Source organism: Medicago truncatula, chromosome 2, assembly GCF_003473485.1.
Source record: "Medicago truncatula cultivar Jemalong A17 chromosome 2, MtrunA17r5.0-ANR, whole genome shotgun sequence".
Taxonomy (NCBI): domain Eukaryota; kingdom Viridiplantae; phylum Streptophyta; class Magnoliopsida; order Fabales; family Fabaceae; genus Medicago; species Medicago truncatula.
Window position 1 is genome coordinate 47272266 of NC_053043.1, and position 26635 is coordinate 47298900.

The following is a 26635-nucleotide window of genomic DNA, read 5'->3' on the forward strand; positions in this document are numbered from 1 at the left end:
TGCTTTTATTATGTTGTGGTTTGGTTTGGTTTGGTTCGGTTGGTAAAATGAAAACCGCAAACCAAATCAAACCATGCGGTTGAGTGAAAAAGTGATCTGAATGCATCCAAACCAAATGCGGTTTTTTACGGTTTTGGTTTGAGTTGGTTCAGTTTGCAGTTTTTTTATTGGATTGCTTCGGTTTTGAACACCCCTAGTAAAGAGGACTAAAGTAATATTTCTCCAGTGTAATTGACTTTAATTGAAATTCAAGATTTTAATCTCCTCTCCAATTAATTGTAATTCAAGATTATGCCAAAAGAAGAATGTTTTTTTCTTTCTCCTAGAAGACATTCTTGAGTGGGCGCAACATACTCAAATGGTCTCTTCTAGCTAGGCAGTATAGGAACATAACATTGGATCCTGGAAAGATTAATTTGATATTAATGGATTAACATTTTGTTTAACAGTCAAAGTCTTTGCCAAAAGCAAGTGTCCATTTTCAACATTTATTTGACCATATTTATATAGTGTGCAAAAAGGTAGTTAGAGTTTGGTTTGACTCAACAGGAACAAAGAAATGCTTCAGCAATTGGCTTGAGAGGTTCAAAATTTGGACAGCACAATTAGGAGCTTCTCACTATCGTAATCGAGGCAACAAGTCGGTGAATGATTAGGTGTTTGACGGCAGAAAAAGGAAGAAAATTTTAATATATATGCTTTTGTTCCCTCTTATCAAAGTAATATAGCCACTAAACAACAAATAGTTGCTTTCCTTTCCTTTGGTCAAAAAGGAAAATTAATATCTCAAAAAGAACATGTAACTATCTTCAACTTTTCATTTTAAATTTCATTATTTAGTTCTTAAATTAGAAATGTTTCTTTTGTTCAAAAATAAATAAATAGAAATGTTTCTCCAATTAACTATTCCGTTCAACTATCATTGCATTGACTCATTAAAGGATTCTTGAAATGACACTTTTTATTTAAAACATGCATGATATTTGTATCATCTAACAAAAATCTTCAAGATCCATCACCATGTGTATATCTTCTGTCTTCGTTAGAATCTGCTAGAGCTTCTCAAACCTCTTGAATCAAAATGGTTTATATTTAAAAAAAAAAATTATTTGTTACCAATACAAGGCAATAAACAAGATATAAGCAATACATTGCAAGAAACCTAGATGTTTACGATCATGCAAAACGCAAACTAGGTTTACCTTTAACCAAAAAAATAAATCGGCTAACTCAATTTACGTGTTATAATAACAAAAACACTCTATGACAAGAATGAACCAATAATCAGAAAAATCAAGCTCAAATTTTCATTTAACAACAAAAATGTATTGCAATCCAGATGTTGGAACATAAATAAATTGATATTGAAAGAGGGAAATGAAAACAACAGATAGAAATGTTCGAAAGATCAATGCCCCAAAACAAAAATCTTAACTCCTAGAAATGTTGTTCAGTTAGTTTACTCATACGACTCAATTAACCACGTTTTTGCACAACCTTTAACCGGAGGCGGTGGTCGGCTCATCTCTGGTGTATCTGTGAAAGTATTTACAAACCTGTTATTGTGATTTTTTCATTGAGGGTCTGAGGAGCGTGAGAGGTAAATGCATAATGTGTAGTGCACCTTTCTTCTTGGAGGGAGATTAGAATATTAGAGTAGATCATCACTTTTTTTTTTTTGAAGAAAGAGTAGATCATCACATATCACATCTTTACCCAAAATATAAAACCATAAGGTATAATTAAGAATATTCTCACTTTAATGTGAGCCTTTTGACTCGCACTTGACACAAACATATTTTTTTCATCACTAAATTATCACTTTGGACTTTAGGTGCAAATTTTTTTAGTAAAGGAACGCTGAAAATTGAAGATGTTCCTGCTTGGATTAAGGTCCAATCTGTTCAGAAAACTTGTGTCAACTCACGGCGGATCAACAACAAATGGAACCAAATCACAACTCTCTAATAATGATGAAATGATTATCCGTAGTTCAGACCGAATTACACACAACCATGTAACCTTTTAAGACCTTGCAGTCTCATAAACGTCACCTATAAAAAGGACTCTTACTCTCGGCGAAAGATATACACTTTCTATTCCGATAAACTTTTAGGCTCTCCTAAGATACTTATTGATTTAAACGTTGGATTCCTTGTATAGGTACGCCACCCTCTCCAAGAAGTTGCCACTAGCAGACCATGTGAATAAATAGGGACATGAAACAAAATAGGTGGGAGAGCTTAGAAATGGTAAGTTGAATTCAAGTGTCGCTGTTCATTCAAGGAGAACAAACTTACCTCGATTGCAATGAATGTTTTACACCTTTGCTTTGTAAAAGAATATTTTAGACACTTAATTATTAGTCTAGACTCTAGATGCTTTATCAATGTACTAGTACCAATTGTTCAAATGAAAGGCAAACGCTCAACGAATAATCATTCCGTAATCAAACGTTAAAAATGGAAGAGTTGTGAGAAATAAATTTAACATCAAAATTTGACAAAAAAAATCAAAATATATGATCAATTATATTATTTAGATGGTTAATGAATACAACAAGATGACGTAATTCACCAACCATCCACTTAATATAACTAACCACGATTTTAAACGCCATTAACAATATTTTTCATGTGTTCAAATATACAAGAATATCTATTAACAATATTGTTCCAATGTAAATGATATTTAGGCGTTAAAATAAAAATGATACTCATTAACCATAGTTTTTTTTTTTTTTTTTTTAAATATACACATAAAATGACATTACTAAACAACTATCGTCCCTTCACATATGAGAGCAAAACAATCTTACAGAAGACAATTATGTCATATTGTTGAAACTTGCTTAACATTACTTTTTCATGTCAACGTTCCCTTGAAATTTTGGGTTGATACACTCCTCAGAGTCACAATTGTTTATCTATCTTATTAATCAATCGCAACTTTTGTTTATTGGCAAGGAAACTCCATATTATCAAAGAACACTTATTTGAGATGATAATAGATATCTTTCAACTTAACCAGAGGTCCTATGTTCAAATTCAACTCTAAGAATACAGCTGTGTTAAACTCTTGAATGAGAGTTATGTCATCCATGAACATCCTACCTAAGTCAAGAGATTAGTCTCAGTAGTAGTTGGCCGCAGAGATATTCGGTTCACACACAAAAAAAAAAAAAAAAAATGAAAATTCCATACTTTACTAGAACGGTAGGTATATTATAAAAAGGGAGTACATATAGGGATTCTTACAATTGAAAATAGAACCATAATTTGATTTTGGGTTGCCACATGATTTGAGCCCACTAGATAAATGACGATGAAGAAGAAGCAATTAGATCTTGATCTTGAAGAGAAAGCGTAGAAACAGAGAAAGAAAGAAAAAAAAATGAGGAAATTCGATGCATGGCCAGTTTTCTTCAAGAGAGAATGGAACAGGAATTGGCCTTTCTTGGTTGGATTCGCTGTAACTGGAGCTCTAGTCACCAAGTTTTCCCTTGGTCTCAGTGGTAAATTTATTACTTCATTTTCAAATCATTTTTTTTCTTCTGAATCTGATTTTATTTTTCTTGCTTTTTCGCAGAGGAAGATGCCAAAAACTCCAAATTCGTTCAAGCACATAAGAGGTAACACTTCAATTACCAAACCCTAGCTTTTTTTTGTTGGTTGTGTTCTAATTTTATATGAATGTGGATCTCGTTATTCCAACTGCCGAAAATTTAAAATTTTAACTAATCAGAGTGTAATTCATATACATATATTGCCAGAATTCGATTTTGCAGGTTTCCACATTGTTCTACTATTATAACAGCTTAATTTCAGCTTATAGCATAAGCACTTATCATGATAAGTACTTACATAGAAACTATTTATATAAGATAAAATAAAGTTAAATTATTTTTCTATAAACTACATGCTGTTTTATTAAGCTAGCTTATGAAAATAAGCTTAAAATAGCTTATAAACATGTCATAAACTATTTTCATAAGCTATAAGCTGTTTTCATATGCTATCATGGAGAGCTTATGAAGATGGGCATAAAAATTAAAATAGCTTATAAACAGCTCATAAACTATTTTCATAAGTTATTCCAAATAGTCTCACAAGTGTTTATGTTAGTAGATAAACTCAAATAAGCCAATCCAAACAGGACAGTAGAACTATACTTCATTTTTTTGTTTTAAAGAGGAATGATGGTTGAAGAATTTGATATTTTTGTCCTTGTAAACACAACTTTTGCTCAACTTTAACTTAGTTATATGGTTTCATAAGTTCATACTTTATTGTCGACATTGAATTGGTAGAAATTGAAAGCTCTCTCAAGTTCATCTTCTTGGTCTTGTATCTGTAGACTATATGATCCTCTATCTTTGTCTAATTTCAGCTTTTATTCCATTTATGTCCTTAGTGATATAATAGAAATATGGTGGCACCTAAACTTGATTTTCATTCGAATCTTATATTGTGGATGATTATGAAACTCTTGTGTTGATGGATCAAAGTATTTAATGCACATAATTTAATATTGTCTTTGACATTTTTTACACAAAAACCAATCTATGAAAACTTTTTGGATTTCATAGATCTTTGAAGGGTTGGAACCAATTTGGGATAATATAGAACGAATTTATGTTTAAAATTATCAGATGATAATGTAGAAACTAATTTAGGGTGCTATGATTGATTTATTTTTGGCCTGAGGTTGGGTTTGCCTAATAACTATAACCATTTTAATTGAGGGACTGGTAATATATCGTCAAATTCTTCAGCTCTTTTTTTCTTTTGCTTATGGTTTTTCAATGTATCAACTTTTGTCTGTAAGCTTGATAATCATTATCTAATTATCGCTGTCATACAGATTTCAAATATTTGGATTCTGTTAATAGAATATTATGTTCTTTCTATGTTTTGTAGGTGATATCTGAAGGGAAGAATGACTCTGCTTTGCACGTTGAACTGCATGCAACAAGAGAGCTGAGCTTGCTTTAGTTTTACAAATTGAAATAACCGAAGGGTGTATTTTACATACTCTCTTCATGTTCCTTTCTCCTAATTTGTTTTGTACTTAAATGTGATTTATGTATATTCATACTATTCAGTTCTGAATCATAAGATTCACGTGTTTCATGAGAATTATTTTGCTTTGTACTTCGACTCTTCCTTTTTACCTGAGATAAAACAAATATTAACCTGATCTAGATGTGTTTTTGAAGTTTCAGACAATATTCTGTAAAATAATAATAACGAAACAACTAAACTCACGTAAATCTAAAGAGAGAGACAAAAAAAAAAAACTAAACTGACGTTGTCACATTATCATTTAAAATTGTCTTGTATACTTTGTAAATCAGTAAGATGATTATTAAATTGTTAGACACTTTTTTTTTTTTTTTTTTTTTAAGAAGCTAAATCAGCCCATCTAAATTGATATTTGAAAAAATCGAGGAGGAGCACGCTTCCCGATTCTAAGTCATTACTCATTACCACCATGCCAACTCAAATGGGTTGGTATTTGGTACTTCTAAATTATTACTATTCATGTCACCACTCATACTCTTCTTCCTCCTCTCTTGTCAACCACCATATGATATAACCCTAAGAGCATCCACCATTGTTGGAGTTGTTACAAGTGTTTGCCGGGAATAGAGATTATTCACATGAGGAAGTACCGTGCCTATATGCACCCTTCATTATTATTTCTTTAATAATTAAAATTACAATTGGTAAAAAAAGATGAGTGGATGAGACTCCACTTGAGGAAAATGTCATGGGAGAGAATCCTCTCCCGTGTTTGCCACTTGTAAGGACCATTTCTTTTACAAACTGTGGGTGCTTAAAATTAAGGTTTTTTTAAATTACATTTGAAGAATGATGGGTAATTTACCCACCAACCAATGAAAATGAGTAATTTATTGGTGAGGTCAAGATAGTTCAAAGGTACCACTTAAAAATGTGCTTATGTGGCTAATGTGTATTGGTTGGGGTAAATTACAGTTGTCACCTAAAATTAAAAGAGAAGGCTTAAGACGTTTAAGATAGGGGAGACAAGTTGAAAAAGTGGGGTAGGATAGGATCACGCCATTTCTTTCTATACCACAATTTCAACACGGAAGATGTGTTTCTATGCCTCGCATATTCTTTCATACTCCCCCCGTCCCTTAATAAATGATCTAGTTGACAATATGCATTATTGACTTGATATACTTTGATCATACTTTTCTATTAATTCACAAAGATAAATGATATCATGTAAGATGTTGTTGGATTCGTCTCGATGAGTATTTTTAAAATATTAAATTTTTATAATTTTTTTTAGTAGAAAATTGAAGATATCAAAGATAAAACATATGCATTGGTATGTGTGTCAGAGTCAAGTAGGTCATTTATTTAGGGACGGAGGGAGTATGTTTTATGGTGTTTTTCCAACTACAGTGAGAACAATAGTTGCTACCGACTTTGTGCTCATGTTTCAAATATATATTTTAATGATGAATGTTAGCATGCTAATTGTTCAAATCGTTTGGCACACCTGAAGGTAATTTACCCACATAAGTTTTTTTCAAGATCCGCCACGGCTTATGATACATATATCAAATGTTTATTCTAGTGACGCATTTATTTGAATATGTATGCTATTACCTGGAAACTATATACAATCACTAAGCCCTGGAAAATTTGTTTGATATTGATATTTTAACCTTGGGGTAGTGAAAGCAAAACAAAAAAGAAAATAAAGTTAATTTGACTTGCATGATTTTTTTAGTTAAACTTGACTTGCATGATGGAAGTTAAGAAAAGTTGTCTTTGGTATGTAATTTAAAACATTTTTTAGAGCGTTAAGCATTTCCTATGATTCATTAACGAATTTTAGAACGTATCATGAGATTCAAGAACTATTTTGCATGCTTGTGACCAAGATCTCTCATGGCTACCTCCTGTATCAGCACATATTGCATGAAAGTAACCTTTTTACAAATTTGCTCATCAAGTTTGGGACCAACTTTAAATACTATGCTATAGCTAGAATACATTTTTCAAATCTTTGTCCCTCATCCTCTGTCTAGTTCTCTTCTAGCAGATGTTTTAGAAGTTCAGTAAGTAAGATCATAATTTCCTTTGTTTGTTTCTTTATGTGTTGCTTTCACCTTTATTAGTGAATGTCAATTTTGGTCATGTATGGCACATGCCAAATTTATCTGTATGTTTTGAGATATGTCACCAGATTTTGATAGGATGGGACTACTCTTGCATTGGTTTGCTAGTAGCAGCTATTAATATACTAAATATACAATAAAGAATAAAAGAGCTATATTAGTAGAAGAAATGTTGATGAAATTTAAGATTTATGATGTACTAAAGTACAGGCAAATAATATTTTACATTGATTCCGAACATATACCAACTCCCTATCTTATTGGATGTTTTCTTAAAGTAAAGAAGCACTAAAACATTGATAAGACTAGAGGTTATCCTTGGGGATTATTACAGCTGGTTCACACTAAAGAGAACCATGACAAAAGGTAAAAGGCTGCAGTACTATACAAAGGTTAATTAGACTAAATTAAAACAAGTTGCAGTGGCACACATGATGGTATGAACAAACAAAATATTGATTTGGAAAAAGAATCCTAATTAGTAATTAGCATAGCCAGAAAAATAAGGGTCATCACTCATAGGAGCCATAGGGAATAACATACTTTCTTCACCCATCACCCATAGTGAGTCTGTGGAATTATACTCCCATGATGAAGAAGTCTTTGGTAAACAAGATATGTTATTATTAATATTGCAGCACTCTTCATTCTGTAGACTATTCTCTTCTGATAGATCAATATCTTTCCATATATCATCCATTGAAATTTCTTTTTCATGCTCTTCTCCTACTAGTTTAACTTGTGTTGATGTTGATGATCCTCCTGTGTCATAAAAACTTTCTTCTCCTGCCTCTTTGGAAGCATGTGAATTCATTACATGGTGTTCTGTTGATTGAATGGATCCTCTCTTTTTGTCTTGAGCCTTCTTCCTCATGTGAGTTCTCCAGTAATTCTTGATCTCATTATCCGTTCGTCCAGGTAGCTTGCGAGCAATTCGTGACCACCTGCATGTCTCAAAGGTTTTAATTAGCCTCCAAAGTACAAAAGGAGTCGAAAATTTGTTTACGAAAAAGAACATCTCTCTCTCTCACTTTACAAGTCGGTTTTGCAACTGATATAAACTTAATTACGAAACTAAATATAATAATATCAGACAAATTTCACGTTGAAAAAAGATTATATCTTAGAAGATTATATATAAAAAAGAACCAACCTATTTCCCCATTTGGATTGAAGCTCAAGGACAAGGCGTTCTTCATGAGGTGTCATCTTTCCTCTTTTGAGACCAGGATGAAGGTAATTAACCCATCTTAACCTACAACTCTTACCTGTTCTATTCAAACCTACAACAAAAATGAGGATGGTTAAACTTAAAAGGTTGCTTGTTACATAAACTATCATGTCCAAAATAGCATTACCTAGATGTTACTGTCTCCCGCCACCTTCAAACCTGATACCTTAGCAATAAAGTCCCATCTTCTGTCTCCAAATAATCCAACAAATGACACCAATTTGAAGTCTTCTTGTTCTGTCCATGGTCCTTTTCGTACTTCTTCTTGAACCATTTTTCCACCAAAGCCAAGCAAGCAAGTTCTTGAAATTGAGAAGAACCTCTTTTTTATTTTCTACTTTACACTTATGGGAATCTATGTGAGGTAGTGGTAGTATTTATATACGGGTTACCACTGTCTTGATTTGTTTTAATTTTTTATAAAATTATATAACACAATAATAAGTGACTTTGCATATCAACCGTACAAGTGGTTCCGCATGCTCAGTTGCTCATTCAATCAATTGCTATGAGACAATTCTGGAGGACAATGACATCCATTATTACATTTACATTGCATTATACATTAAATGGAAATATAATCAGAGTTGTTGATCAATTGTCAATGTAACTTTTTAACTTTTCTTTGTGGAGTAATTGACATTTTGATACTTAAAATTTTAAGGTGGAAAATTATTTATTTAGTCTCTTAAATTTATGAAATGTAAATTTACTCCTTTGAATAATATGGATCAATTTAATTATTTTTCTGAATTTAGTACTATATATTAAGAAATATTTTATTTATATTTGTCTTTGTTCATCAAAAGACTATTAAAGATTTTATGTTTGTCTTTTTTTATGTCCATATTAGAAATATTATTGAATTGATTGACATTCTTTAATTTAAAAAAATAGTATATTACAAATTTGTGAAATTGGATTGATCTTTACTAATTGTTTACTAGTGAAGTATTATGTTTTTATATTTGGCCTAATTCATATTTACAAATCCAGTTCGTAAAGAAGGGAGGGAAGAGGAACAGAAATGGAGAGAATTTTTCACATTGTTTGGGAGAGGAAGAATAATGCTTATGATTTATATATTATTGCTCTGACAGTGTTATAACAATATTAAAAGGACTTGAAAAATTTGTTAAAATAAAATCCTTCAAGACATTTCTCTAAAACATATATATTTTTTGGTTTCTCCATATGAAAACGTTTTAATTTTGTAGAGAAATATAAACCCTAATATGAAATGCTGGACGCCTATATTCCTTTCATCATTTCTTTCCTTCCAAATCCTCCTTCATCTTTCTTACCTAAAGTTATTTTCTTTCTTGTATCCATACCCACTGCTTAATTATAAATTGTTTTTCTTGAGTTGAGCACTTGATGGAACAAAGTAACTAGTACACTGGATTGGTACAAAGTATATAGTACACTTAATTAAAATAGTTTTATTGCCATGACACATTTATCTAATTAATTATCCTTTTTGACAAGTTATCTAATTAATTATTGGTATCTTAAACTTGAAGATTTGAAGATGAAGTTTGCTTGTTGTAAAGGTCTTCAAGGAACACACACTTCCAAAAAAGGGTAATATTTTATATAGTTATTTGTTACACTAAAAAAAAAAACTGCCACATATTAATCACGGCTAACATTCTTTGTGTATTCCGGACAAAGTTTAATGTAAAAAAGGGTAACATATATACTACACACGAATTAAGGCCCCGTTTGGATTCAATCAATTTTAGTTTTTTTCTCATATCAAGAATTATCAAGAATATCATCTTTTATTATTTTCCTTTCTCTCCTGTGAGCCGTCACACAAACCCTAGTTTCTTCTCCTTCATCCACCAAAGAGGGGTGATTTAGGGTCAATTTTTGACCCAAAACCACCCATCTAACTCGTTTTTTCTATTTCTCTTTTATTGAAATAAGTGATGATTTCACATCTATTTCGTTTTTTATTTTGTGATTTCTTCGTGCGACGTTGGTTGTTCGTCGTCTTTGTGCGACGTTGTTTGTTTTTCTTGTTTCTCTCAAGTATTTGATCGCTTCAAATTGTCAGATCAGCTTCGATCCAGTGCAGATCCAATCAATGACTTTGGCGTCATCCACGTTGCAGATTCGAAAACATGGTTATTCCGGAGATTTAAATATATTCATATGTGTAGGCATTTGTACTTTGCCGTTTTATGCTATTAACATGGATGTTGTGAGCCTGTTCACAGATTCATCCTTTTTGTTTTTAACGAATTTGCATTATATCGATTTACTCTTTCAATTTGAATGAATGAATATCTTTTATTTTGTAAAAAAAAAAAAAAAAAAACCCGTTTGATACAATTTTGTGTGAAAAAGTTATATTTGCAATCATGATATTTGAAACTTATATAGTATCAATTGTAGAATAATGAGCTGATCACTAGTCACATATAGTAACATTTTCAACTTGAAATGAAATCAAAAACAAAGAAAAAACGATGTAATGTATGTAATTGGGTAATTTTTTGTTACAAAGTGGTACAGGTCATAATCACATCGGTTAAACAAGAAGAAAAAAAATGCGGAAAAAGTGGTAGTGGCCAAAATGTACAACTTCTATTTAGATCTCACTCCAATAAAATTAAAAATCCAAATATTATAGAGCCACCAAAATCTAAATTTAGCAAAGAAAGATTAATCACCATATGTCACAAAGGTAAATCCCTCAAAAATATGTCACAAGGTAAATGAAAACGTTTAACCACCACATATATGGTAAGTATACAAAAAAAAAAATAGAGTGAAAAAGATTCTTAATCACCATGGTTTAGAAGCATATAACAAAATCAATAAGCTAACATCATGAAACAATCATAGAAACAAAACATGAACAAGTTAAATCCATTTACCTCCATAGTTATAATATGTTGAAATCATTTTTGTGACAACTTTTCCAACAATCTAAGGTTAAATGCATCTAAAGGTCTTTAAGTTTTTCATTTTTCCCAAAGTCGTCCTTTAAGTTTCAAAAGTCCCAAACAAATCATTTTAGTTTTTGAATCGTTTCAAACAAGTCCTATTGTAATTGCTTCCTTGAACTCATCTTTGGTACCAAATCTGGCTCCTAACACCCACTTAAAATTAGTCATTTTTTTAGGCATGGTAAATGGTGGATAATGCTCTTTGTTGCTATCATCTAAATCATCATCATCATCCTCTAAAAGAACTTGTTTGAAACGATTCAAAAACTAAAAGGACTTGTTTGAGACTTTTGAAACTTAAATGGCTTGTTTGGGACTTTTGAAACTTAAAGGACGACTTTGGAAAAAACGAAAAACTTAAAGGACCTTTAGATGCATTTGACCACAACCTAAAAATACTAGTTATCGAAATAACCTTATAATATATTGACATAGTTGTTCAAATATCATTTCTCTAACTCGACGTTTCGAAACAAATTCCGTTACCATCCCACAAAAACAACTTCGCAACATAATATTATAAAATCAAGGGTTAATTAAGTTTTTGGTCCCTATAAATATCTGCAGTTTTGTTTTTAGTCCCTATAAAAATAAATCACACTTTTTAGTCCTTACAAAATTTTCCGTTAGTGTTTTTAGTCCCTGTTAAATTAAAATTTGTTTAATTATGCTTAAAATTTTAAATTTTTTAATGATTTTTTACACACTTGTTTAAAACATTATAAAAGGTTCTGCCACAATAAATTAGCTCAAAATTTTATTTTTAGGTCCAAATTTTCGTTAGTTTTATCTTGAATTTTTGGCGTTTTAAAAAAATTATATTTAATTCATTACATGTTAAAAAATTCTACTTTTTTATAAAAGACATTATTATAATGTTCTTAACATGTCTGTTAAAAATCATTTAAAAATATAAAAGTTTAAGTATATTTAAACAAATTTCAATTTAATAGGGACCAACACATACTTTTAGTCCTTGTAAAATTAAAATTTGCTTAATTGTGCTTAAACTTTTAAATTTGTAACATATTTTTCACATACTTACTTAGAATATTATACAAAGTTCCCCCGCAAAAAAGTAACTTAAAATTTTATTATTATGTCCAAATTTTCATTAATATAATCTTGAAAATTTGGATTTTAGAAAAATTCATATTTAATTCATTACATGTTAAAAAACTAATTTTTTTTATAAAAGAGTGTCTTACGATGTTATGAACATGTATGTAAAAAATCTTTCAAAAATTTAGAAGTTTAAGCATAATTAAACAAATTTTAATTTAACAGGGACTAAAAACACTAACAGAATATTTTGTAGGGACTAAAAAGTGTGATTTATTTTTATAGGGACTAAAAACAAAACTGCAGATATTTATAGGGACCAAAAACTTAATTAACCCTAAAATCAATAAAACAAAATTTTTTAGATCAAGTTGAGGAGTACGTCTCCAGCAAGCTCCAATTTCAGATTTTTTTTTCCTCTAAATTTTGGTAGCAAATTCATCTATGTTTTAAAATAAAAAATAAAGATTAATGAGTTTCAAATGATTAGTCTTTTCCAATTGTATATTGTGTTAATAGTTCCACACAAAAAATGTGGATACAAGGGAAAGCATGCGTGCACAATTTTTATGGAATATTACGTCCCTTGACTTCAGTAAGGGCCATTATTTCAGAAAACAAAAGACAAATATGGAGCGGACAAAACTTTTGAAGTGGTTTACAGGCACAATCTTAATTTTCTCTCTAAAAAAATATAATACTCCTATTGTTTGATAAATCCAACAATTATAAATGAAAGAATGTTATTTAAACTATCAAAACTTAACAACTTATTTGTCAATCATATGAAAATATATTATTTATATATATAACTATTTGAGTTGACTTAAAAAGAGAAAAAAAAAACTAATAAAAAACAAAACCATATCTTCTATATATATATATATATTTATATATATATATATATATTTGTTGATCAGACAATTAAGTGATTGTCCAAATAATATTTCTCTCTATGATTTGTGTGGTGCCACCATCAGGAATCATTAGTAGTGTTGCACGAGTAATGCTAATAACACACTCTCCACCACTCTCATTTTTTTATTTATTAATTTAAATCATGGTAGATCTCACATTTTAGAAATGGTTTTCACTTAAAGTGATGGATCATACAATAGCTTCATCTAATAAAAATGAGTATTGAAAGAGTGTTAAAAAGAGAGAATATCTCTTAAAAAAAAAAACAGAGAATATTTACCATTCCCCTCAGTGTAGCACTGTGTACGTAATATGTCGGCACTTTAAGTTTTTAAATAATACAGTAGAAAACTCCAAGTTGATGTATATATGCTTTCCACTTACATGTACAATACTAAAATTAAAGGGTATAAAGTCCCACTTCTCTTGCAAATGCAAACCTTTTTGTTGGCAAATAGTTTCTCGCGTACTTTCATGCAAATCATTAGATAATTATATGATTTAGTTATATAAATTTTGAAATGAATCAACGTTCATAATTATGAGAAAAAAAATAGATTATTATCGTATTCATATTTATTTATAAATATATTTTGATGTTTTCTTCTTTATCCTATGATGATATGTATGGTATTTTAAAGGGTAACATTTCTAATTCTACTATGATATGATCTATATGGATACTTTTTATTTTTTTTTGAAGGATATGGGATACTTTTATTGAAATAATAATAATAATTTATTTTTAACTTAATTTGTCTGGTGATTACTTTAGGGACCCGCCACAAATGTCTATGATAAGTTGCGGGTGCTATACTATACATGAATTAATTAAGTATATGAATGATATTATTCACACAGCAGTCATATTCAAGCTGCAGAAGAGGAAGGTGACATCAAAGTGTCCTTTTATTTTGTCAAATTAATGGAGGACGTGCCATCAAGGCCCATACCTTATTGCAAAGTGCAAACCATAAATAAATCACATTGGTTGATCCTAGATACGTTTCAAATTGGAATATCAAGCACCTTATAAGTGCCTCTCTATTTTATCAAAGCAGTATCAAGGTGTATCAAAATTGCCTAACCTTAATGGCAACGTTACGAACCTTAGGGCACTCGTTAACAAGACCATTTACTTTATTGAGAAATAAATATTTTCATATCTTTTAGAAAAATGAAGGATCACAACTCATTATTAACATATTTTATATGGGGTTAAAATTATCTCCCTTTTTTCCGGATCAAGTAGTCTATTGGCTATAAATTCACCTCTTAAGATGAATAAGTGAGAAGCTCAAGGTTCAAATCTCACACCCTATATATTACAATGTATTGTCCCTACTGGTTGAGCTATGGTCACGAGGACAATCCTCTTTATTTCTACTCTCTCCATTTCATTCTTATAGATTTAAAAATATAACTGCAAAAGGAGAATTGATGTTGACACATTGCATAAGGCTGAGGCACACGAGTAAAATACGTTTTTGCCCCCTCGGCAGTTAACTGCCGAGGAATTCAATAACCGGCTACATTTAACTGCCGAGGAAAACAATTATGCAGACAGTGGGTTATGCATAATTCTAATGCATTTCCAAGCCATTTTTTGGGCAGTTTTTACCTGTAATTAAACCAGAGCATTTCCAAAGGCAATATAAATCATACAACATTGAAACTCGGTCATAACTAAGAAAAATACAATATCTTTTACAGTTGTCCATAATTAAATCAAACCGACATTTGGTTCAAATTACACAAACGTTTGAAATTCATCAAAACGTTACAAAGTGTCCATAATTAAACAACTCATTACACATCATTAAATTAAATCCCTACTTACATTCAACGCAATTACATATGGAACGAACATACATATATAATATATTATCTTCCACCATATTCCGAAACATAAATCCGACGTCGCTATCGTCGCGTATAAGCCAATGCATATAGCTTGCCGTTTTCCATGCGTATTCGTCTCTATCTTCTCCTAGGTGTATGCATGGCATTTGACCAAACAAGTGACGTGTATATTGATTTTCACCAAGATGCACAAAATAAGTGTTAAGTTGTGTCTTCAAATCATCAAGAGAGTCCGCCGGAGTTATCATAACCTTAATTGTCTTTTTAAAAGCGGAGTACCTAACACGGCCTTCAATTTTTGCAACCTCGGACATTTTTCACTTGACAAAAGCTTTAAGAAAAGAATCATAGATTAGAACAAAATTAAATGAAATGTAATAACGAATAAATCAAATGCGTAAACATTAATAACGAATAAATAAGTATTGCACTAGTTGCACCACATAAAAGTCATATTATCATATATATCAATATAAATTACATAATGTTAATTATATTTTGGCCACAAAAAAATTGGTGTTACAATTTCGACCCCAAAATATACGTCGGTGTAATTTCTACCAAAAAAAAGGACTAACATCGAAAAAAAATCACTCATTAAAGACCAAGTGATTGGGGAAGATCAAGTGAATTAGAATCTTCCTCATCTTCTGCAATAACTTCAAATTGTTGCTTTGGTTTTTCGGGAGTGTCCAACAAAATAGGCGCCGCTTTGTTTGACTCCTTTTGTGGTTTCGGCGGTTTGTTTCCACTTTCAATAGCCATGAGCTTTCGGATTAACAACTCATGTTGATCCACATACTCATCTTCCCAAGTCACCGCATCTTCTTTCTTGTGATTGTGCCACTCCGTAGATGATGGAGGTAGTGGACAACCATTCTTCCAAATAAATAAGCACGAAATGATTCGGAATTGCCCCAAGGCACAAGATGGGAGTTTTTGATTACCCGACGGTGGTGGTCCTCTTAGTGGGAAAAAAGATTCCGAGTTTTCAACTTCAAGATTTGTCAACACGACCACACACCTTTTGTAATAATTAGCAACAATGTGTCCCATGTCCGGAAAAGTCAACCACTTATCAACAATGTGTCCCACTACCGAGGTTTTCCTCGGCAATACACTACCGATGTTTTCCTCGGCAGTTAACTGTCGAGGTTTCCCATGACAGAGTTCTACGTAACTGACGTAGATACCCATAACAAAACCAAAAAAATGAACATATTAAAATGTTCAATACATGTTTTTTTACGTAAAAAGTGTGTTGAATGCTCAATAACTGCTTGATGCTTGAATGATTTTGGATCAAGATTTGATGAAAAAAAATATTGGATTTGGGGATTGAATGGAGGTGGTATTGAAGTTGATGATGAAAATAGTATGTAGGGGGAGCAGGTGGCTGTTTCATCTGATGAAACATTTTCCTCGGCAGTTAACTACCGAGGTTTTCCTCGGTAGTTAACTGCAGCCGGTTTCAAATTCTTCGGCAGTTAATTGCCGAGGGAATTACTCGTGTGCCTCAGCCTTATACAATGTGTCAACAGCAATTCTCCAGCAAAAGTGTTACATTTTTTTTTGACAAATGCAAGGTGTTAACATTAATAAATAAGTCATGATCATTCTTATAACATTTAAACACTTTTTTTTTGTTAAATAACCCGGTAATTGGAAATTCATCATTTAAAGTGAATAAGTAAAAAAAATTGAGACTCAAACTTTGGTCCTTGTATATTGCAATGTCCATAATTTAATAATTTGAGAGAATAAATGATGAAAGAAAATGGAGAAGATGCTCACTTATTTTGCTTATATATATATATATATATATATATATATATATATATATATATCATATTTTGAAAGATTGGTTGCTTATATGAATGCATGGTTTTATCTTATATGAATGCAAGGTATCCGTAGATTCAGGAGACAATAGTTAATGTGCTTCCCCATACCCAAATTAGTAATGGCCAACCTATTTGTGGTAAACCAATCAAGCTTTTTCATATGATGATGATGACGCCAGCACACCTGAAACAAAGACCAATATTTGAGTCATTGTCTATTTGTCTTCGTTGAGATTTGAGGGAATGAGAAAGCCAACTTTAAATAGCATTATCTTTTCATATTTTATATATTATCGTGTCATTAGTTAAATTAAGATAATTAATCCAAGTCTGTGTCACTGTGTGTGTGTGTGTGAGGAAAAGGTTTATTATGCTATATGATCCATTACATACGGCATCGTCTGTAATTATTGTTATAGCGTCACGATATCCAAGTCTTGGCCACATGCAAATAGAAAAACGAGGATCTTAATCAGCTGGGACCATTATATTTGCAATTTTTTGAGGTGAAACATAATTTGTGTTTGTATAAGAAAATGATTTCTTCCTATGTTTCATAGCCGTTATATTTATAACAAAAAGAATCTCAAAAATAATGTCAATTTTAATTTTAAATGGAGTTTTAATTGACTATATTTTCTACCCGTATCATATATGTAATAATATGATTATAATGAAATACATAAGATGCCAAAATAAAAATAAAACTAAGACAAAGCAACCAAAAAAACAAAGTCTAATATTGAAAATATACAAGAGTCAAGAAAAAAATTGCACCGAAACATTACGGCGTTACAAATCAACAAAAAAAAATCAAAATCTAACCACACTTAATTTAAGATAAATTCTATGGTACATCCAACATTTTGAGTGTACCGGTACACCAAACATTAAATTAATAATTAAATTGATTATTTTTTGAAGAAAAAATAATTATTTTCTATCATTAACAATTATAATAATTAAATCTTATTTACCAAAAGCGTCGATGAAATAAAATTTATTTATTTTTGAATTTTTATTGCTCATAATGAAGAATATTGATTATTTTTTATGAGAAAATGTTAAAAATTTAATATAATTCATATAAACAATGAAATAGTGTTTTTTTCTCATGATATGGTGTTTTCTAAAATATAAATAATAACAAATAACAACTTATTTCATAAAATGATCATTAATTTATAAATTTATGAAGCGGAGTATCGATACACCTCAATTTGCGAGGTGTACTGTATAAGCTCCCTTAATTTAAACTCATACGTTGTTGAATACTCAATAAATAGAAGTTGTAGATTAAACCCTTGACTTTATTTTCAATCCAGGATCACACCCAAAAGCTTTATCAAATCATCAAGAGGAAATTTAAGCCTATCTTGATTACAAAAAATAATTTAATAATGTTGTTTCCAAATAATTCACAAACAAGTCATTCATATTCCCAAACAGTATTTGAAAACATCGTTGCAGAAGTGAAATCAATCCAAAGATATTGACAACTTCGATTGTGTTGTGTTTTATTTTAAAATTGGGACTAAACAAATTATAGAGTAAAAGATGGAACAAAAATTGAAATTATTGTCCTTCATTAAAACACAACAGACATTTTGTCCACAATACAAGTTGTTTAAGATACTAAAGCAACCTTTTGTCCACCATTAATGCGAGGCAACGAGGGCATAGAAAAATACAATATGGATCATGCAATATTCAATTTTCCTGTGTGTAAGTGTCATGTTTACTTTTTTTTTTTTTTTTTTGTTAAGTTGTCTAGTGGTTAGAGCTCATACAATTAAATGTGCAGAAGTGGATTCTCGGATTCGAACCCCAACCCCTGCATATAATATACAATATCCCTAGCAACTGAATTAAACTTACAGAGATAGTGTCGTGTTTACTTGGTCTATGTTATTAAGTGTGAAAATAAACTGAATCGAACTAAACTTTGTAAAGCATAAGTATGGCGTGGTTAAAAGATTCAAGGCATATATCTAGACTATTACATGTTAGAGACTTATTTTAAGGCTGTGCATGAACATTTTTGAAAGGTTGGTATTGTTTTTTAGCCTACAATTAAGGGTTTATTCCATATTAATGTCTTTAAAGAAGTTATTCGACTTATTTCTAAATAGATTAATGATCTAACAGATTAATGATATTATGTTCCTATTTTGATATTTAATATTTTAGAGTATCTAACTTTATATGATATCATATATCATTTTTTTTTTATAATAATACATTTAAGTATAAAAGTAATGTAGACTAATATCTTCAAATTATTGAAAAGGGTAGTATATTTATAATTTTAATAAAAATACAAAATCTAATATAATAATAATTGGAAAAAAAAATACTATTCATATTAACTTAAGTAGTCAATCTGATAGGAATACAAGACTCTATTATTGTCAAAAAAAAAAAAAAAAAAAAAGACTCTATTAATAGCATCTAGTCTAACATTTTTTTTGTCAAAAAAAAAAAGCATCTAGTCTAACATTTTTAGCAAAATAAATTTCTAAAACAGTCCGATCTAGCCTAGGTCTGACGCATGCCACCGTATGTACTTAAGCCTAAGTGTCTCCTTTATAATATTATTTAGGTTTAAATATGTCTTTGGTCCATGCACTTTCATCAGATTTTGGCATTGGTCTCTACACTTTTTTTTGTTTGAAATTGGTCCCTGCACTTTGTAAAAATATTGGTATTGGTCCCTCTGTTAACTTTCTATTAAAAAAACACAAAACTATTGGTATTAGTCTCTGCACTTTGTAAAAATATTGGTATTGCTCCCTACACTTTGTAAAAATATTGTTATTGGTGCCATGTGGTGTGAAATGATTGGGTCACGTGGCACTCCGTTAGTTTTGTGTTTTTTTTAACAGAAAGTTAACAGAGGGACCAATACCAATATTTTTACAAAGTACAGGGACCAGTGCAAAACAAAAAAAAAGTGCAGGGACCAATGTCAAAATCTGATGAAAGTGCAGGGACCAACGACACATTTAAACCTATTAATTATTTTAGATTAATTATCACTTTAAAATGAAATTTATTTCATCGTTGAAGTCAACACAACTAATTAGTTTTTAGGAATCATGACCAACTCAAATGAGACAATTAGTGTATCCAAATGTTCCCTCCGTCCTAAATTGTATGTCACTTTAGAAAAAATATTTGTCCCAAATTATACGTCGCTTTACAATACCAATGAAAAATTAATGTTACTTTTCCTATTATATCCTTAATTATTTATTACTCTCTCTTCTTTCAATCCTTCATTTATTTTTCCCATATCATTTATTGAGGATAATTTTGTAAAACAACTTAAAATATCTCTTTCCCACACAATATTAATTACATTTCTTAATATGTGTGAAATGCCCAAACGTTATACAATTTAGGATGGAGGGAGTATATGAGTGTTTCATTGATTTAACATCAAATTAAATAAGAGTCTCATTAAATAAACACTTATATTGTGAAGTAAAATATTAAAATACATGTAAAGAAAAGTAACCGCAAAAACAATTTCTCTTAACTTTTTGCAAACTCCACATAGTAGATTATTAATTTCATTATAATGTAGTAATATATAATTATTTGTGGGACTCCGTGAGCTTAACTCAGTTGGTAGAAATATTACATATTATATGCTGGAGTTGGGGTTTGAATCCGAACACCCCACTTCTCCACAATTTAATTGTGTGAGCTCTAGCCACTAGACTACGTGATAAAAAAAATATAATTATTTGTGGGATTCATTTTGTAAGTTTTTTAAAATGTTGATTTTCTTTTTGTGGTGACCGGGGTTCGAACCCCGGACTTTGCATATTTTATGCATTGTCCATACCAACTAAGCTAAGCTCACGAGGACTTTAAAATGTTGATTTGAAGAGTTGCGTGTTTTTAAATAGTAAATAAAAAAGCTTTAAATTAAATAATGTGTACATGATTTAATAAATAAAAAAAAAAGTGTACATGAATCCTCGTTTAAGTATTTAAATCAAGTTGCTTGCGCGCAAGTAGCAAGGAGCTCCTTCTAAGGACGTATCTGAAGAATACCGGGTTCGATTATGAGGGGGAACAACACTTGACCAGTGTCCATGCCTCTACGCATGAGACATATTAGTCGCCCACGTTTGACCAAGTTGTCTGGGCTTCGGTGGCAAGGAGCTCCTTCCAAGGACGTATCCGAGGAATACCGAATTCAATTCTTAGGAAAAACAACGCTTGACCAGTGCGCATGCCTCTACGCATGAGACGGATTAGTCGCTCATCCATAATGGATCGGAAACCGATGCAAAAGAAACAAAAAAAAATTATTCAAAACAGGGAGATATATTGTAGATGTTGATCTTCTATTGAGAGGGATGTATTTAGAAGAGAACGGGACCACCTTCAAATTTCAATATACTTCTAATAACTACTATTCATAAGGCAAGGAAGCTCTGAGAAGATAAAATTAAGTGCTGTACCCACAAAATGGTGGTATCCACGTCCCCAACAGATTTTTTGGCCTCGTTAACATTCAATTTGAACATCAAATTCAGCGAGAATTTGTACTAATGAGAAATTCACTCTCTAACATGTAGAGACTCTAGAGAGTACCATGAACACATCTCTAGCATGTGTTTCAAACATTCTCTGGTTTTTTTGTTAGCATGATATTGGTGTCAAGTTTTCATCGCCGTTTAATAGTGATCAATCTCCATCGAAGAATCCGTAGAGCATACAAGGTGGTTCTCCCCTTGCAAACAGATTCTTTTCACATGCATTAGCATAAAATCAAACTTTTAACTACATATTTAAAGGATTTATTCAAAAAAAAAAAAAAAACTACCTATTTCAGGGATCAAATTCTTTATTATTTAAACTAATTTATTGTTGGTCAACACACATTTTTCTTTTTTTTTAGTCAAATAATCTAACGATTAAAAATTTAATTTATACGAGACTCATATAAATTTTGATCAATAGAGGAAAATACATTGGAAAGTACTAGGTTGCTAGGACTCTTAAAATGAGTGACAACTGTTTAACCTTGAGGCAACTAGTGCAACCGTTATAAATTATGGGTTGGAATTTAAGGGATTAAATTATACTCCTATATAAATTTTGAATGATGATACATGAACCACTTTATGTGACATACACCCTTTTATATCTATACATATTTATGACATGTGGCAAAAACATTGAAAAATGATATGAAAAGGGATGATGATGTGATGTAAAATTACTAAAATATCTCTGACACATGTGATGTACATGAGAGGTGTATAACAAAAGGGTGTCTGCCTATCTTTTTCCATAGATTTTTTTTTGAAAAAGTGATAGGATGAGTATTTTTTTGAAAAAGTTAAAGGGTGGATTATATAATTATATACTTATCTCATATTTTCATTGATGGCGTAAGTACCGTTAATTTTTTATAATGTAATCTTATCTTTATCTTAAAAGACTTCATAGCATCACTCACCACCACAAACATATATAGTGTGTTAGTATAAACCCAGACAAATGATGCAACATTCCACTTTACATATATATCTACTTATCATGTTAATTGTGGTTCACAAAACTGTCCTCAATTTCATAGTATTTGTTTGTAGCACTGTCTAATCACATACATATACAATACAAGCAGGCCTGAATTGTGCATCCAATTAGAAATATAATTATTTTCTTGTTTATTCCTCCACTGAGATTCTGAATGCGACCTATTTTGGGTCACAAAAACCTTGCCTAGACTAATAATCACACCAAAGTCAAAAATCATATTCAGATATCTAAATAAACATTTATCGGTATGGATAATATGATATCTCTATCCATCTCATTGAATACAATATATATAATATTTGTGTCCACTTCATATTCGTGTGGACGTCTGCTAAATGGTTAATCCACAAATTTTAAAATATCAACGGGTATAAACAAATATCCATGGATAACATTCTTTTTTTAAACAAAAAATTGATTTTTGTTAAAAAAAATACTAATTATCTAAAATTTAATAACAAAGTTCATCACAGTAATTTCTTCTTTTTACCAAAATATAACAATATTCATACATAGTAATACTCATACATTTCATTTAAACGGAAAAAAGATCATCAACTTCCATCAAAAAATGTGTTTTTCTTATGGAAGTTTAAAGTATCTAAGAATATTTATGTATTTTACGTAGTTTAATAACATGTACGGATATCTGCGGACATGAATACCATTAACTTCGCATAAGTATCCATTAACTAACGGGTTTAATATATATGTTTATTAAAGTCACGCATGTTATTATTCTTTCTAAGCCTACCATGTGTCCTGCATTCATATACTGAGAACTAAAGAGATGCCACTCTTTCTTCTATTGTCATGACTAATGAACTTCTCCTTTGTTGTCGTCATTGATGTACCTTTTACTTAGTTCTTTAATTAGATTATATTAGAGAAGATAGTATATAAGAAAAAAAAAATCGTAAGTACAATATGCAATTGATTTAATTCAACTTTTTTTGACGGAATGATTTAATGGAACGTGGATGTATCATTTTATTGATTTGATGATCTTGATTTAATTAAAGGAAAATACTCTATGTCACGAATGTTCCCTCAAAAAATAGTCACGGCATTATATCATTGATTGAAATCCCATGATTCCCTTTTCAAAAAAAAAAAAAAGAATAAGAAAATTCATGATTTCTCTAGGAAAAAAAAAACTTTGTCCTTTTCCATTTCCTCTTAAAATTGAACAAGTGTTATTTGTAGGATTCGTGTGTACATGTGAAATCATGACTAATTTTAAGCAAGGATTTAACTATGTACAGACCCGTCAAAATTTAAAATAAAAAAACTATGTACGGAGTAACTTCTTTTACATGTATATCGAATTACATCTCAAAATTTATGTCGAGTTATAATAAATAAAATAGAAAAGAGAGAATTGTTAATAACGATGACATTTAATCATCATAATTTTACGTTTGTTGCCGATTTTTTTTTACAAGCAAGATAAGAGAACTAAAACCTCATACATTAAAGAAACAAATGAAATCACACCACCAGTCATAAAAACTAACACCTGAATTCTTTTCCACCCTATTTGTGAACCAATCCCATGTTACAATATTTATCTCAAAAACAACATTTTAGTGCATATATTCTCTTTGGTCATATTTATAAGTCAATATTGCTTTTTAAGATTTATCGAATAATTGATGTATTTGAACTATAATATAGTTCAAATATATCAGTTATTTAATAAATCTAAAAAGAAAATAGTTGTTTATATATGTGACTAAAGAAAATATTAATTAAACTCTTTAAGTAAAATCAATCTTCATACATAGAGATCACAGTTATATATACTTTTAGTTGGTATCTCAATCATAATAAATAAAATGAGCTTATCCGAAAAAAAACACAAGATTATGATAATGCATATACATTTAACACATGATCGTTTGTTGAAGATTGCTCTATAGACTTTAAAGCATGCTATCACACACCTGTAAATAACCTTGAATATCTCCAAATGCAGTTAATTTCAGTTCGTTGCTTAATTTTCTCTTTTGAAGTGAACGATAGTTAATTACCATTGAAATATTTTGGTCATTTTTAGATGTGTAGAAAATCATTTAGTGTAAACAGAAATAATCTCGTTTGTTTGATATTATGAGCCGAATTCTGCTCTTCACCCAGCAAATTTCGCTCGCATCCTGCAGTCATGCGCAAAATGCCCCTGTGCTAGTTAACTAGCGCAAGTATAACCTGTGCGCAAATTAAGTAGCGTTGCACATGTTAAGTGGCTCAAGTGTAAACTAGTACGAACTTTAAGTGGCGCAAAGTGCCTACTTTTTATTTATTTATTCAATATGGTGCAAAGTCGAAAATATTTTATTTATTCAATATGATTCAATAAATTATTTTATTTAGTCAATATGGTGCAAAGTCTAAATATAAATTCTATTTTATTCTAAATTATTTATGCTTTTAAAATAAATTCGATTTTATACTAATTCAATTTTCATTATAATTTATTTATTCATTAAATGCAAAATTAGAAAATAAAATTGATTTTATTTATTCAATATTCATTTATTCAATACATAAGCATAACCATAAAATAAATGCGAAAAATAAATACAAATAAAAAACAAAATTAATAAAAATAACTCTCATTTTATTAATATGATTCAAACATTACATTATATAATATATATATATATATATATATATATATATATATATATATATATATATATTTTACCCTCTTCGGTATATGCCAATAGCTCTTGGGGAAAATAGTGATCCGTCTTGTTGGGGAAAACGGCATCAGGAACCCTTGAGTTAAATTTAAATTTGGTTCCTTTTATACCCCCATATTGATTCTTTTTACCCACGGTAAAAAGATTTTAGGAGTAAAAGGAAACAAACCTAATTTTATCTCACAGGATGATGTCTTTTTTCACTTAACGGACCACTATTTCCTCCAAAAGCCACCAGTATTTACCTAAAGGGGTATAAAAAAGCCTAGAAACTAAAGAAGCAAAGAAGAAGAAGAGAAAGAGGGGGAGAGAGTGGGAGGAGAAAATGTGAGGAAAAGAGGAAGTATGTGAGGGTTTTTATAGGTGGTATAAGGTATATGGCACTTAATGAGATCCAAAAGCGTGTGAGAAACTTAAGAAAAACGTGTAAAATCCAATCAAAACCATTGACTACCGTCCAAGAAACGTTTGTGCTTTAGTTTTTACCACCGGCCAACTTGCGCAAGTTAACTCGCACATAGGCTCAGTGGTGTGTGACTTAAGTCACACAGAGCTTGTGAGGTGCGTGAGTTAAGTCTCGCTGCGTGACTTAACTCACGCAGGGTTATATTTGGAAAAAGTGCAGGGCGCGAACAAAATGTGCAGGGTGAAGAGCAGAATTCTTATGAGCCATGAAACAGGCCCAATTCACAGGTAGGGGGAGGTTGGGCCAATAGTAAGCAGTACCAAGTTGCAAACTCATTGTAGAATTTTGCTCTTTAAGCCTCCATGTTACTCACAGACCCCCAAAATTGAAAATACCCCTGTCAATATCTAGTCGAGCTTTGTAATCTGGTCAATGGTATGTTTGGTTCAATTGAAGGGAGATGAGGGTAGGGGTTTTTGAAGTGATATAATTAAATTCAAACTAGTTTATCTAACTATTTACTCCTTCCATTCTTGTATTTAAGCACAACAAAATAAAATTCATGGTCTCAAATACAATGCAAAAGTTTATTATAATTATTACATTTTATGTCATTATTCTAAATTTACCTTTAAATTAAATCTACCATGATTATTCATAAAGACAAACACTTACGTGCTCGTCTTTCTACTTTTTTTTTATTGAAGAGTAAAATAGATAATAAAAAAATCAGCTCAAACAAACTCATGTATTTTTTCTTTATATATAATATACATTTTAATGCTTTCAACACTTTTCAAAACATTTCCAAGGTAAAATTTGAGAGGGTGTGCTTTTTATAATGACTTTTTTTTTAATCGGCTAATATTATTCACGTTGAAAAGTACTAATACAAGTACCACACGCGGAAAAGAAAAATACA

General features: G+C 30.6%; 2 protein-coding genes across 3 annotated transcripts; one reads left to right on the top strand and one right to left on the bottom strand.

Moving 5' to 3' along the window:
* The first annotated feature begins 3292 nt into the window (after positions 1-3292).
* Positions 3293-5199, top strand: LOC11418072 (uncharacterized). 2 transcript variants are annotated; one of them, XR_003009155.1, is made up of 3 exons: positions 3355-3514; positions 3589-3631; positions 4920-5199. XR_003009155.1 is itself a non-coding variant. In XM_024776014.2 (2 exons), the coding sequence occupies exons 1-2, from the start codon at positions 3394-3396 to the stop codon at positions 3633-3635; spliced, it is 168 nt and encodes a 55-aa protein (XP_024631782.1). In that variant the 5' UTR covers positions 3293-3393. The 2 variants fall into 2 exon arrangements, 1 of the variants encoding a protein (XP_024631782.1); XM_024776014.2 differs by lacking the exon at positions 4920-5199 and having other exon boundaries at positions 3293-3514; positions 3589-3635.
* A 2132-nt stretch (positions 5200-7331) lies between these two features.
* Positions 7332-8752, bottom strand: LOC11417379 (transcription factor MYB48). The gene is made up of 3 exons (XM_003597278.4): positions 8550-8752; positions 8313-8442; positions 7332-8103 (listed from the first exon to the last, which is right to left on the bottom strand). The coding sequence occupies exons 1-3, from the start codon at positions 8662-8664 to the stop codon at positions 7638-7640; spliced, it is 711 nt and encodes a 236-aa protein (XP_003597326.2). The 5' UTR covers positions 8665-8752; the 3' UTR covers positions 7332-7637.
* Between the last annotated feature and the right edge of the window lie 17883 nt (positions 8753-26635).